The 15,954-nt window shown below is 42.4% G+C and overlaps 1 protein-coding gene across 1 annotated transcript in view; it reads left to right on the top strand.

Moving 5' to 3' along the window:
- Positions 1–1,170: 1,170 nt before the first annotated feature.
- Positions 1,171–15,954, top strand: part of KSR2 (kinase suppressor of ras 2) — a gene marked incomplete at its 5' end in the record, with an annotated part of 91,584 nt that continues 76,800 nt past the window's right edge. Inside the window, 2 exons of the mRNA XM_008576438.1 lie at positions 1,171–1,238; positions 4,161–4,285. Coding sequence (XP_008574660.1) covers positions 1,171–1,238; positions 4,161–4,285 — 193 coding nt within the window. The remainder of the gene's footprint in view (positions 1,239–4,160; positions 4,286–15,954) is intronic.

Raw genomic sequence — 15,954 nt, 5'->3', positions numbered from 1 at the left:
TTTAATACTGAACCTCTAAGCACCCCAAGGCAAGCCCTCTGGCAGAGATGATGGCTGTTGGGAGTTAGGCTGGTGTGCGCAAAAATGTAAGGGAATCCAATGTGATGTGGATGGAGCACTTACGGCACCTTCCACAGTGAATATCAATCTTATTGACATAGTTTTAAAAGAAAAAGACAAGGCCAGATTGCAGTAAATTGGGGTTCTTGTCTCTGTGAAGTTAGACAACTGTCATGGGAAGAGCAAGGTGAAATTTTAGGCTTATCTCAAAGGAAGACATTTGACTCTAAACTCTTCAACTTAATACGTCTAAAACTTAATACCCATTACTAATCTCATCCCAGTTGGAAGCCCCTGTTGGAGTCTTCTACATCTTGAGCCTTTAAGAAAAGTGAGAGGCTACCTTTGGGACCACTGACCTGCATTTTCTTGCCAGGGCAAGTCAGTTGGTCTTAGTTTTTCCATCTGTAAAATGGGAATGACAATGATACCCATTTCGTAAGCTTGCTATAAAAATCGAATGACATAGTATATGTAAAATGATTAGTAACGATGGCTGGCAAATGAGTCTTTAAGTAAATGGTAGATGATGATTAGAATTGTAAGGATGATGATGACAAATATGGACTGATAGGGGAAAATACTTTCCAAAGCGTGACGTCCATGTGGGCACTGTTGGAGAAGCAGTTGCCACCCACTCTTGGATCACCCAGGACTGACCTGAGAGAGTGGAATGGCAGCAGCCTCCCTCCAGAGTTAATGTCTCGGATATGCCTGTGCAGTAGCTGCCCCAACTCATTGCACATCTTGGGATCCACAGCACCCAGAGCTTTCCAGAACAGTGGATGTCCAGTGGGGGCATCCCATTCGTCCATCCACCCACTCATCCATCTACTCCTCTATTCATCTACCCACCTATCCACCCTCCATCTACTCATCCATCCATCCATCCACCCACCCACCCATTCTTCCACCCATCTATCCACCATCCATCTATTCCTCCAACCACTCATTCATCTGTCCATCTATCTACCTACCCTCTTATTCATCTAATCCGCTATTCATCCATCAATCCATCCATCCATCCACCCATCCATCCACCCACCCACTCCTCCACCTGTCCACCCACCCATCCTTCCATCCATCTTTCTCTGTCTTTCTCTCTCCCAGGTTAAAGTGCCACAACAAATGCACCAAAGAAGCTCCACCCTGTCATCTCCTGATCATCCACCGAGGTGGTAAGTATTTAACACTTGCTGCCCTAGGGGTCAGTGTGGGTGGGGGCTCCTGCAACCCATCCAAGATAGCTGTTCCACCCAGGCTGACTCTGGACACCTCCCGATCCCTTGATACTTGCCTATTTCATTTCTTTCTTTCTGACACCCTTCATCCTCACACCTGTGTCCTTTATCCATCCCCCATCCCTGTTCTCCCTGTTCCTTGCCTCTGTATTAGTCCTTCTGATACTTTAGTCCCCAGGTTTATACCCCCCTCCCTAACCCTGTTCTCTCATTCTCATCTCCTCTCCTAATTTGCAGTGTCCTCTTTCCCCCAATCCCATTGTTCTTCCTTCCCACTGGATTAGTGTTTTTCCATTATGTGCACTCCAGACTCAATCAAATGGGAAGGGGTCTGACTTGCCTGTTGATTTGGGCCAACTGTGTTTCATCCCCTAGAGCCCTGGGAGTGTCTGGGCTAATGTGTCCTGGAAGGGAGGTAGCAGCTGCCTTTGGGAGGGCCTCTGCCAGCCTTCCACTGTGGAAAAGCAAGACCAATCTAGCTGGAAGGAAAGACTAGAAGGAAAGGCTTTTCCCTGCCTGCCAAGGACTCAATAGGAGACACCTCCTTGGGAAGCCTTGTAGTCCAGCTTTCAGAAGAGTTCCCCTTGTTTTCATGCTGTGGGGTAGTTACCCCAGGACTACATCCTTCACGTTGCCACTCATCCCTGGAGGACTCTTTAGGCCTGTGCTGTCCCGTGCAGTAGCTACTAGCCACATCTGACTATTTAAATTCAGATTAATTAAAATTAAATAAAAATACAAATTTAACTAATCACACCAGCCACATTTCAAGGGCTCAGGAGCCACATATAGCTACCACATTGAATAGTGCAGATATAGAGCATTTTTATCATTGCAGAAAATCCTGCCAGACATCCGGTCCAGACCTTGCCATTCAAAGCGTGGTTCATGGACCAGCAGTATGAAGATCACCTGGGAACTTGTTTGAAATGCACAATTTCTGACCCCATTCCAGATCTACTGAATCAGAATCTGCATTTTTAACAGGATCTGCAGGGAATTCCTGTGCACTTTAAAGTTCAGAAGCACTGCTCTAGAGTGGGAGTCTCATGTCAATTCAGATGCCTACTAGGGCAAAACAAGTGTCCTAAATGTGAAGAGCTGACCAGATGGGGCCATGGCAAACTGGAACGCCTGGGCAGCTTCTAGAGATGGTAGCTGCTCCAGCAACAATGCAGACCTGTGTTAATAGCATTTCTGATGTTTCAAACAAAAGTTCAAATAGAGTTTTATGTGCCATATATTATTTTCAAATGTGAGCAACTTATTAAAATATTTTAAGTTCCTTCTGGCCATCTCCCTGCCACCCCTGCTCCCCTCCATCTATGGGTTGGATGGTGCTTTAGAGCCACCAGGGAACAACTTTAGGGCACAGCAACTCGCTAATCCAATACTAAGCCCTCCTTTCTCATCCTCCCTCTACACCCCTCCCATCTCCCCTGGTCCTGGTCAGTGCATGCTCAGGGGGATCTGCTCTATTTTAGAATAAACCCACGGGACACTTAAGAAGGTGGCAGATTGCTGTTGAAACTACTGTGATGTGTCTCAAAGCCAGTGGGTAGCTGGTGTTCAGTGATCTTTGCATTGTTTATCTCCACAAAGAGAGAGAATTGCAAGTGAAGGAAAAGCCTTCAGCTCTCTTCCCTTGCCCCTTCCTACCCCACATCCATAATTAAGAAGCATCTGTTCCTTGAGGAACTGTATACACTCAATGAGGCTATTTTAAAACCTGAATTCTCATTGCTCTTGACCCACTGCCTTGGGTCAGCTTCACTGGGAAGATCGCCTCCACCAAATTCCTCTCCATAAGGGGTCTTGCTGGAACCCGACTCCCACGTGGAGATGAGACCCAGCCTGTGGAAGGTGACCTGCTCTTGGAGGTTGGCATTTGAAGAAGGGCTCCCTCCCACCACCTTCAAGTCCGTGTCCCCTTAACTCAAAGGTGGCAGGTGCCTATATGTGCAAAGCAACCTGAACTTTCCAGAAGTCTACAGCTTCTTGCTTTTTCCCTTCCTTGGTAGGAGGTTGAAAATATAGTCAGTTTCCATGGTGATGGCAGCTCAGGCTAAGCAGATAAATTAAATCCCTGGTCAGCTTAAAGCTTTAACTTCTCAGCCAACACCCTTTTCTCACCCCTGCAATAAAAAGCAACTAACAGGTAACAACATCAAGCATCAAATTTGAATTTGAGCTTCCTACTTTTGTCCCTTTTCTTGTTCCCCGGGAGTAATAGAAATAACAAAAGGGAGAGGGGCTTGGATGATGCAAATTGGATCAAGAAGCATTTATTTAGCATCAACTGTATGCCCAGCTTCCTGTGTGGCTTTAGGCATGATACCAAGGGGGATGTCTGGAAGAGCTGAGCCTTTCTTTCAGGTATCCAAGGGCTTTGTTTAGAACAAATGATGTGTTTTGATGTGCAACAGGCTGCTCAGGCCTGAGAAATCCTAAAAGTAACGAAAAATGATCCTACCATAAAGTTTAGAAGGGCACAGTCAGATGGATATTGTGAGCTTGTCCACTGATTACTGGCTCTGAGAAACCAGGAACCTCTTGTGTTTACAATGAGTTTCAATTCTGAAATGAATGCCACAATACAACATTATGATATTGAAAAAAACCCTGATAACTTGTTTTATTATTATAATTTTTAATTACCCAAAGTCATATATTGACAATACAAAAATTTTAGAAACCACAAAGAACATAGTGACACAAGAACTGTCACTTTTAATGGAAGAATTCTCTTCCACTCTCAGGGGGGTGGGCGGTCAAGGTGGGGTCTGATCTATGCACTCCTGATGTCATCGAAGCCAAAGTGATACTTAAACTCCCAAATTGCTGTTTTTACCCCTACGGATCCAGCAAGGTTGGTCCGGACAGAGTCAGTCCCATGTGACATCAACAACCCTCTACGGAAACCACCCCGGTATTCAGACCTGCACATCAGTCAGACTCTCCCCAAAACCAACAAAATCAACAAGGTGAGGCTGGGCTTCTGCTGGGTCCAGACATGTGGGGCTGGTACCACCAGGTGAGAGGTGGGGGAGGAAGGGACTGATCTGGGAGTATGGCCCTCCCCTCCCAGCCCACCTGGGCTCTCCTGGTTCTGTGCTGATTGTGTTGAGTAGAGCTTGGGACCATCCAGCAATCAATGGTGAGGTGCGTGTGCCAGAAGTCTCTCTGATTTAGAGAGAGGGCACTTGGGAATGAGAATGAATGGGTGTGTTGAGGGTGCAACAGGGATCAGAAGAGGGGCAGAAAGAGAGTTTCCTTCCTGATCCAGACCACGCCTGCTTTGCTCTGTGAGATGTTTCACCATCTGCTGGGATCAGTTTTGCAGATGATTCTGGGCTTTCTGACACATCTGTTGAATCAAACCACCAAGGAATGGGATGGGGTCTATTTCTGAGCTTCTGATGGAGACTAGGTGGACAAATATCTTTGGGGCCCTGAGCTCTGAGCAGCAAACAACCAGTTTGGTTGACTTCTGGCTCGTCTCCAGGTCGGTGGTCAGCAGTGGGTTCCTCTGTGCACCTTTCCTTCCATTGTGGTCTGGAAATTATTAGCATGATTTCCACATTCTTTCTTTGGACTGTTGATGGGGCTGCATCAAAGCTATCCTAGGGATACTTCTCCCAGCCCCACAGTAGGAGGCAAAGATTGCACATGCCAACAGGTGACTTCCCAAGCTTCACAAGAAGATCACATTGTGTTGAAGGTGGATAAAAGATGTATCAACACAAGGACAGGGGAGATCCCAGATGTGCATTGTGATGACCATCAACCTCCCATTGGCAAGGCACAGTCTTGCTTCTCTGCATAAGGCTAGAGAGAGGATGCTCACTCCCCAACACATTCTTCACATAGCAGCCAGAGTGATTCTAATTAATTTCACTCTCTTCTTTAAAAACTGTCCAATGGCTTTCTAGTGCATTTAGAAAACAAATCAGACTCTTTGCTGCAGCCCACAAGGCTATGCATAATTTTGTTCCTCCCTCCGTCTCTGATCTCTCCTTCCATGCCTCCCCACCAAAGCCCATATGTTATTTTCCTCTCGTGCTATCACCCACAGTTTTTACTACTAGATCTCAGAGCCAGTCACTATCTGGCTCCTTATGGCATCATCCTAGCAGATGAGAGCGCTTGGCTTCTGGTGTCAGGAAAACCTGGCAGCCAGTGTTGTCTTCCTCCATGTACTAGCTATGAGACTTTGGGCAAGTAACTTAATCTCTCTGAGCCTCAATTTTCCTACATGTAAGATGGGGGTGCTCCAGTTTCTTACTGCTGTACAACAAACTACCCCAAAGTTAGTGGTGTAAAAAAACCATTCTTTTAATATGCTCACAGAGTCTGTGGGTCAGGAATTGGGACAGAGCACAGAGGGGATGGTCTCTCTCTGCTCCCATTATTCAGGGACTCAACTGGGAAAACTCACATCTGGGGGCCAGAATCATCTAGAACAGGGATTGGCAAACTGTGGCCCACAGGACAAATCCAGCCCACCACCTGTTTTTGTGCATATCGTCTGTGGCTGGTTTTGCACTGTAGTGGCAGAGTTGAGTAGTCATGACCGAGACCATGTGGCCTGCAAAACCGAAAGCATTTACTGTCAGGTCTTTTACGGAAAAAGTTTGCTGACCCCTGATCTAGAGGCTTCTTCACTCACATGTCTGGTACCTGGGCTGGAATAAGTCAAAGTCTGGGCTCAGCAGAGATGAGGTAGACCCCTTACGTGTGGCTTGGGCTTCCTTACAATATGGCTGCTTCAGGGTAGTTGGGCTTCTTACACGGCAACTCATGACTCAAAGAACAACTGAGCTAGCAAACAGGGCAGTGTCACCTTACTAAGGGAAGTGTCACAAGCCTGCACAGATTCAAGGCGAGGAGACATAGACCCTGACTTTTGATGAGAAGAGTCCAAAGATTTGTAGTCATGTTTTTAAATGCCCATGGTGGTCAATAACAACCTCAGAGAGTTGTTGTGGGGATGAAATTAAACAATCAACATTTACATGCACTTAGTTCTGTGTATGGCACATAGTAAATGTCCAGAAAATCCTAACTATCAGCTTAAATCCTGGAGCCTCCAATCAAATGTCATGTTGGGTCCATGTTTCCTTTGTTATTTGCAAAAGGAAATAACATTTCACACAGGTCTGAAGGAGAAGGGATCCCCACTGCTGGCAAGGTTGAGGGGGCTCAAATACAGCTCCTGGAAAGTAACTGTGTATCCCTTATAACCCATTCTTTCCTTCGTGACATCATGAGGGGTGAGGAACTCAGAAGTGCCTCTAGACCTTTATCTCTGGCTTTACAGACACAATGATCCTCTTGGTGTCACATGGGACAGGAACATGGGTCAACTGGATCAGTGACTGTGACATTGTTCTGCTTGTCTGCCAGCGAGAGAATTTGATAAGGGAAATACATTAACCTCTATTTAGAAAGCAGCTTTGACACGAAGGTGGATGAGATCTATCATAGGCCTGGGTTATTTTTTCCCCTCTCTCTCTTCTCACTGGCTTCACACAGATTCTTTTTGTCAGGCAATGATGTGGTTAGTGCAATAGATTTCTGGGCCAATTTGGTCTGAAGATTTCCTTCTCCTTGCTCTTTGTCTCCTCTCCTGTCTAGCTAGTCAATCCAGGTTCACAAAGGCCACGTTTTTTCACCTAACACAGTGGTTAGAGTGTAGGTTTTGAAGTGAGAAGGCTGGGGCTTGCAACTCAGCTCCTCAACTTGCTGTGTGACTTTAAGAACATCATTTCAAGATCTGCCTGCCTTAGTTTTTCCCTCTGCAAAATAGGCAGTATAATAGGAGGTACTTATTGGGACTGTGGAGAGGGTTAGATGTGTGATAGGTATAAAGGATTTGGTCCTGGATACTCAGGGCATGGAAGTAGCTTGATGATGAAGAAGACAGGAAAGGAGGAGGAAAAGGAGGAGGAAGAATAAGGAAGGAGGAAGAAGAGGAAGAAAAGGAGGAAGAGAAGGAAGAGGATAAGATGCAGGAGGAGGAAGGCGGGTGGAGGAGATGGAAGATGGAGGAGATGGAGGAGGTGGAAGAGAAGCAGCAGCAGCAGCAGCAGCAGCAGCATCTGCCAGCTCCTTCAGGGACCAGTCTAAAACCCCTGTTCTTCAACATCAAGGCATCAGAAACACCACCTGCAGTGGTGGCAGAGGCTGAAGATTTGCCTGCTGCAGTCAAGCTGTTTGAACTGGCTGCACGCTGGCTTGCTGCTGTCAGTTGGTTGTAAGGACAGAGACCTTCCTAGGCTAGCTCAACAAAATGAATTATCTATTGTAAGAATGGACATGGAACAATAAGAGAAAGAGAAATCACCACGTAGGAGCTGAGGCTCCTAAAACCAGGCATGGAAGATGTCTTGAGCTCAGGCCAGCTCCTTGGACATGAAGCAAGACCACGGATCATTGTTCTGGTCCTCCATCGTGGCCATGACTCAGCTACTGTTTGCAGGTCTGCTCTGGTCTGTTACTGTTGACCGGCTTCCTCGTCCTTTACTCTTGTCTTTTCTCAACGTCATTGTTTCTGCCTCCATATAGTTTCTACTCATCCTAACCTCTGCTTATTTGTTTTCTGGACTGTTGTGGCTCCTCTCTACTCTTTGACCCTCATCTCTTCTCAGCCTTTGCTCCTAATGCTTTCTGCTGTTCTTCCTATTGGCCCAGCTCATCATTTCATTCCACATCACAGGCCACAGATAAGCTGCCATTATGATCTGACCTATGGTCCTGTGTTGGGAGTGGAGTGGGCCATGGAGGTCACAAGACAATTATGTCTGCTTATTTAGGACCGTCCATTTAGTGAAGGCTGTAAGGTTGGAGGGTGAGGATAATTTCCTTAGGAAATGATCATGGGAGAGCAGTTACCATCACTGCCATGTCCAAATCAGTGTTCAGCTAAGTGAAATGAGGACCTGGGAGATGAACATGCTTCTGTTTGACTTCCAGAGTCAGACGTGAGTTTTGTATTACTTGGCACAACATTGTGTTTCTGCTTCTGGGCTGGGGCTTGGGATCTGGGTCACTAACTCTCTGTGTGACTCCAGTAAGTCACTCCCCTGACTCTGAGTCTCTGTCCCCAACTACAGAATGAAGAAGTTAGACTAGGTGGTTTTTGTAGGATGTTTCCAGCTATTGTCTGTGCTCAGAAAGAGGAATTATGCCATCAGCCCTTATCTGCATGATCTGGTAGAGTTTAGTTTTTTCTCTGATAGAACAACCTCCAGTTGCTGATCCTGCTGATGATAATGACCATCACCCTCACCCAGCAATAATGACCGCACACTTCCCATCCCTGCTGAGGTAGGGTCAGAGGAGGCCTAGTGGAGAGTCGGGACATTTACCACTACCATCATCAGCAGGTCAGCGACGGCCACAGGGGAGTAGTATGCGGCATTCCTGTTCCTCTCAGCGAGGGTGGTATCAGGGGGGACCTTCGGAGGAGCTGTATTTCTAACTCCCACCAGCAGTGATTAGGAACCCTTCCACTCTTCAGGTGACAGCAGAGGCCAAGTGGAGAACCTGGACTTCTACCTTACCTGGCAGTAACAAGGCAGGACCTCCCCTTCGCCTACTAGAGCAATGTCACAGGAAACCAGTTAAAACAGAAAGTTTAAATAAGATCCAGAGTTTCATAACACCCAAGTTCCAGGCTTCAATTGAAAATTACTTGTCATACCGAGAACCAGGGTGATCTTAAACTGATCCAGAAAAAGACAATCAATAGAACCCAACTCTGAGATGACTGAGATGTTAGAATTATTTGACAACGATTTTAAAGCTTTCATCACAAAAATTTTCAATAACCAATGATGAACGTTCTTGAAACAAATGAAAAAAAAAAAATAGGAAGTCCCCATGAAGAATAGTCTCAGCAAAGAATTAGAAGATGTAAAGAAGAACCATATGGAAATTTTAAAACATACAATTAGAAAATGTGATAACTGATATTGAAAAAAAAAAAAAAAAAAAAAAACCTCAATAGATGGGCACAAGGACAGAATGGAGGGATCCAAGGAAAGAATATGTGAACTTGAAGATAGAACAATAGAAATCACACAGTCTGGATAACAGAGAAAAATGGACTGAAAAAAATGAGCAAAGCCTCAGGGACCCCTGGGACTGTAATAAAAGTTCTAACATTGGTGTCATTAGAGTCCTAAGACAGGAGAGAGGGGAAAGAGGGCAGGGCTGGAAAAGTTCATGATGAAATTGTGGTCGAAAACTTCCTAACATGTGCAAAAAACATAAACTTACAGACTCAAGAATCTGAACAAAACCCAAATAACATAAACCCAAAGAAATCCATGCTAAGACACATTATGTCAAACTACTGAACACTAAAGACAAAGAAAAAAATCTTGAAAGTACTGAAAGAGAAACAACACTTTATCTGTGAGGGAAACCATTTAACGAACTATAGAAATGATCCCTGAAAGTATAGTCTTAGAGGGAAACCATTTAAATGACAGCATATTTCTCAGCAGAAGCCATGGAGGCCAGAAGAAATTGGCTCAACAATTTCAAGGCTGAAATAAGAGTTTTCAACTCAGGATTCTATAAATAGTGAGAATATTCTTCAAAAAGGACAGGGAAATCAAGACATTGTCAGATGAAGAAAAACTAAGAGTATTAGTCACAAGCAAACCTACCCTTAGAGAATGATTAAAGGGTGATTTTTTAAACAGAAAGGAAATAATAAAGGAAGGAATCTTGTAACACCAGGAAGGAAGGAAACGATGGAGAGAGTAAAAGTATGGGTAAATATAATAATACATTAACCTTCTCCTTCTAAATTATGTTTGACAGTTGAAGCAAAAATTATAACACTGACGTGGTTCTAAATTTATATAGAGGAAATATTTAAGACAATTATAAAGGGGGAGGGTAAAAGGACATCAAGGAAGGTAAGATTTCTACACTTCACTCAAACTGGTAAAATGTTGACACCAATAGACTGTAATAAGTTATATACAAGGGTACTTCAACTGGTTCATCGAAAAATGGAATTAAAAGATAATATGAATTTTTTCATGAACTTTCTGAAGACCCCTTGTATATATAATACCTTGAGCAACCATTTAAAAAGCTATACTCAAAAATACTATAAAGTCAAAATGAAACTCTAAAAAATGTTTAACTCACAGGAAGGCAAGAAAAATAAAACAGAGAAAGAAAAAATGAAATTGACAAACCTCTAGCACGACCGACAGAAAAACACAAATTACCATCAGAAATGAAAGGGGACATCACTACAGACCCTACAGTCATCAAAAGGATAATAAGAGAATATTGTAAACAACTCTACACACATATATTTCACAGCTTAGATGAAATGGACGAATTCTTTGAAAAGCACAAACTGCCAAGAATTACCCAATATGAAATAGACAATTTGAATAGCCCTATAATCATTAAGGAAATTGAATTAATAATTTTTAAGTTATCACACACCCCCAAAATAATTCTCCAAATGGTTTCACTGGAGAATACTACCAAATGTCTAAAGAAGAATTAACATCAATTGTACACAATTGCTTCCAGACAATAGAGTACACATCCCAATTCACTATATATAGCCAATATTACCCTGATACCAAAACCAAAGTACAACCCCCCCCATAGACTAATATCCCTCATGAATATATATGCAAAAAGCCTTAACAAAATATTTAGAAAATAGAATTCAGCAATATATAAAAGTGAATTTTATTCCAGGGATGAAAGGTTGGTCTGATATTTGGAAATCAATTAATGTAATCTACCATGTGAACAAGCTAAAAAAGAAAAATCATCTGATCTTATCAATTGATACAGAAAAATCATTTGACAAAAGTCAATAACCATTCATGATAAAAAAAAAAAACAATCAGAAAAACAGGAACAGAAGGTAAATTCCTCAGCTTAATAAAGAGCATCTTAAATACATTGTATATATATATATACATACATACACACAGCTAACATTATACTTAATAATGTAAGACTGAATGCTTTCCCCTAACAATCAGAAAAACAGGAACAGAAGGTAAATTCCTCAGCTTAATAAAGAGCATCTTAAATACATTATATATATATATATATATACATACATACATACACACAGCTAACATTATACTTAATAATGTAAGACTGAATGCTTTCCCCTAAGACTGAGAACAAATTAAAATGTTCACTCTCCTCATTCTTATTCAACGTAGTGCTGGAAGTTTTAGCCAGTGCAGTGAGGCAAGAAAAGAAAAGGAAAGAAAAGACATACAGAATGGAAAGGGAGGTATAAAACTGTTCTTATTTGCGCTGACATCATTGTTTGTATAGAAAATCTCAAATAATATACAAAAAAACCCAAAATCCAAAGCCCCTCATAAAAATAATAAGTGAGTTCAGCAAGGTTACAGGATACAAGATCAATATACAAAAATCAGTTGTATTTCTATATACTAGCAGTTAACATATGGAAACCTAAATTAAAATATACAATTTATGGTTGCTCAACAAAATGGAAATACTTAGGTGTAAATCTAATAGCACATGTACAGGATTTGTATGCTGAAAATTGCAAAATGCTGGTGAAAGGAAACAAAGATCTAAAGTAATGGAAAGACATACTGAAGACATATGTTCAGCACAAAGATATGCTGAAGTCCTGATGTTCAGGACCTGTGAATGTGACTTTATTTGGAAACAGAGTCTTTGCAGGCATCATCAAATTCACTGGATTGGATGATCACTTAATCCAGTATGATCATCCTTATAAGAAGAGAAGAAAAACAGAGACACACAAGGAGAACACAAAGTGACAACAAAAGCAGAGACTGGAGTGATTCAGCTGCAAGCCAAGCAATGCCAAGGATTTCTGGGCACCACCAGAAAGCTAGGAAGAGGCAAGAAAGGATCAACATAGAGTCTCAGGGGGAGCAGAAACATGGCCTTACCAATACCTTGATTTTGGACTTTTGGCATCCAGAACAGTGAGAGAATAAATTTCTGTTGTTTTAGGCCATTCAGTTTGTAGTACTTTGTTACAACAACTCTAGGAAACTAATATACATACCATGTTCATGGACTGGAATAATCAACATAGTTAAGAGGCCACTTCTCCTCAAAACTGATATACAGGTTTAACACAATTTCTATAAAAATCCCAGCAAGACTCTTTTTGTAGATAAATTTAGTCTGTTTCTGTTGCTTATAACAGAATACCTGAAACTGGATAATTTATAGAGAAATGAAATTTATTTCTAACCATTTCAGAAGCTGGAAAGTCCAAAGTCCAGGGTATACATCTGGTGAGGGCCTTCTTAATGGGAACTCTACAGAGTCCCATGGTGACCAAGATTTAATATTGAGAGAGTGGGATAAGCAAGAGAGATAACCTCCTCACTTGTTTTCCTCTTAAAGCCATCAGAATCACGCCCATTGCTACCCATTGAACCATGAACTTATTACTCCATGAATGGCTTAATCCATTCATGGGGGCACAGTTCTCACAATCTGATCACCTCTTCAAGGTTCCACCTTTCAATTACCATAATAGGATTTCCCACCCTCTTAATACTGTAAAAGTGAGGATTGAGTTTCCAGCACATGAACCTTTCGGGGACACATTCAATTCATAGCAATAGATAAAGACAAGATTATTCTAAAAGTTGTATGAAAAGACAAAGGAACTAAGAATAGCTAAAAATTATTTTGAAGAAGAATAAAGTAAGAGTAATCACTCTACCTGATTTCAAGACATTATATAGCTACAGTAATCAAGGCTGAAAAGTATATGCAGACGGCAAATAAGCACATGAAAAGTGTTTAATATTATTAGCCATTAGGGAAATGCAAATTACAGCCACAGTAAGATATCACTACACTCCTATCAGATTGGCTAAAATAAAAAATAGTGACAACACCAAACAGTGGCTAGGATGCAGAGAAAATCAGTCACTCATACATTGCTGGTGTAAAATGGTACAGCCACTCTTGAGAACAGTTTCTCCATTTCCTTTAAAAACTAAACATACTTTTACCAAATTGTGCTCCTGGGCTTCTATCCCAGAGAAATGAAAACATATATTCACATAAAACTTATCCACAAATGTTTACAATAGCTTTATCCACATTAGCCAAACATGGGAAACAACTTAGATGTCCTTCAGTGGGTGAATGGTTAAACAAACTGTGGTACATCCATATCAGAGAATACTACTCAGCAATAAAAAGGAATGAACTGCTGGTACAAACAAGTTGCATGAATCAAAGGGAATTATTTTCAGTGAAGAGAAGTCAATCCGAGAAGGTTACATACCATATGATTCCATTGATATAACATTGAAATGACAAAATTATAGAAATGGAGAATAGATTAGCAATGCCAGGGGTTAAAGATGGGGAGGATGGTAAAGAGAGAGGGGAGTGGGTGTGGCTATACGAGGGTAACATGAGGGATCTTCATGGGGACAGATCTGTTCTGTATCTTGACTGCATCAATTCAATATCTGGGCTGTGATACTGTACTATAGTTTCACAGGATGTTATCATTGGAGAAAATTGAGTAAATGATATATGAGATCTCTCTATTATTTCTTATAACTACACGTGAATCTGCAATGATCTCAAAATAAAAAGTTTAATTGCCAAAAAATACTATCATTAACGTAACAGCTACCGTGAATTGATGAAAGAGTGCCTCAGCCCAGTGTGAAGTAGCTGGGTACATACATACCTCATTTAAATTTCACAGCAGACCTACAAGGTGAGTGTTCTTAGCCCATGTTAAGGATGAGGAGAGACTGAGGCTCACACAGGAGAGGTCACTGACCCAAAGGCGGTGTGGCCTGAATGGGAGTGAAGGGTGAAATGCACAGCCTAGACAAGGCATCCGTGGACATCCAGATGGAGAATGTCTATTTCCCTTTCTGCTCTTGCCCCCCATGCTGGAAGGCATTTGTTGCACCACCTCTGTTGTTTGGGAGGAAAACACACCTGTTGACAAATAACCAGATCACACAAGATCATCCTTGGGAACCTGCATCAACCTGAAGGATGGACCTCTGAGTAATGGAGGGATCGACTGACCAGTGTCCTATGAGTGAACAGATGTCCTGGGAACCTTCAGTTCTGCTGGCTTTGAGAGGCAGGAATCTCTTTTATATTATGTGGGAGTTTGCTTCTTTTGCTCATCTCTGGCCATCTGATGAAAGCAAAAGGTCCTAAAGACTTGAAATGCTTTTCAAGCTTTAGGTCGCTCCAACCTATCCTTTTGCAGGAGAATGCACCTGCAAATGTACAGTTAGCTAGCCTTCCTTCCTTCCTTCCTTCCTTCCTTCCTTCCTTCCTTCCTTCCTTCCTTCCTTCCTTCCTTCCTTCCTTCTTTCCTTCCTTCGTTCTTTCAAGGTAGGTTACTGAACATCTACCAGGTGTCAGGTCATATGGATAAAAGAACTGTTGCAAGGATTCTACAAACACTCTACAAATACCTGTACTACTTATTTAGTCCTTACAATAACCTTTTACAACATAGATGCATATTTTACATATAAGGAAGCTGAGGCACAGAGAGGCTAACTAAGCTAACCAAGGTCACACAGATAGTAAGTGGTGGAGTAAAGATTTAAACCTAGATCTCTAGCTCCACACATTATGCCATTAACCACTGCTCTATACCAAGAATTATTCTAGATGCTGGGATACAACAGTGATCAAAACAGACAAAGATCTATGCACTTATGGACCTTATGTTCTGGCAGAGGAGACAGACTACAGAGAATAACCATAATAAGTAAGTTATGTATGTTAGAATGGAAAAAGAATGAATGTATGCAAAAAAGAAAAAATAGCACTGGAGAAGGAGTCTTAAGTGCTGGGGGTGGGGATGGGGGTGTGATTTTAAATATGGCAGAAAGGACAGACCACATTGCAAAGGTGATGTTGGAAGAGATGAGGGAGTGAGCTTTGTGTATATCTGTAGAGAGAACATTTTAGGCAGAGAGAACTGCTAGTACAAAGGTCCTGAGGCCAGAACATTCCTAGCATGTTCGAGGATCAGTGCATTTGTTTTCTATTACTGCCATAATAAGTTAATGGCAATTTTGTGGCTTCAAACAACACCCATTTATCATCTTACAGTTCTGTTGGTCAGAAGTCTGGGGACAACATCTAAACTGAGCTCTATGGTTAGTTGCACAAGTCCACAACGAAGGTGTCAGCAGGGCTGTGTTCCTTTCTGGGGGATCTGGGAATGAATTCTTTTTTATTTTTATTTTTTTGTCCTTTTTGAGACCGGCCGCACCGCACTCAGCCAGTGAGCACTGTGAGCGCACCAGTCATCCCTATATAGGATCCGAACCCGCGGCGGGAGCACTGCTGCGCTCCCAGCGCCGCACTCTCCCAAGTGCGTCACGGGCTCAGCCCATGAATTCTTTTTTAAACTCATTTGTGTGGTTGGCCTAATTCAGTTTCTTGCAGTTGTAGGACTGAGGTCCCCATTCCCTTGCTGACTGTCCACTGGGGGCTGACTTTTGCTCTAGATGCTGTCTGGATTCCTTCTCATACTTTCCACTGGGCCCTCTAACCATAGGGGTTGAGTTACTCTCGTGCTTTGAACTCTGACTTCTCCTGCTACATCTCTCTGACT

Source organism: Galeopterus variegatus, unplaced genomic scaffold (genome assembly GCF_000696425.1).
Source record: "Galeopterus variegatus unplaced genomic scaffold, G_variegatus-3.0.2 Scaffold1349, whole genome shotgun sequence".
In the NCBI taxonomy this organism is placed as follows: domain Eukaryota; kingdom Metazoa; phylum Chordata; class Mammalia; order Dermoptera; family Cynocephalidae; genus Galeopterus; species Galeopterus variegatus.
This window is presented reverse-complemented; position numbering and strand designations above follow the sequence as displayed.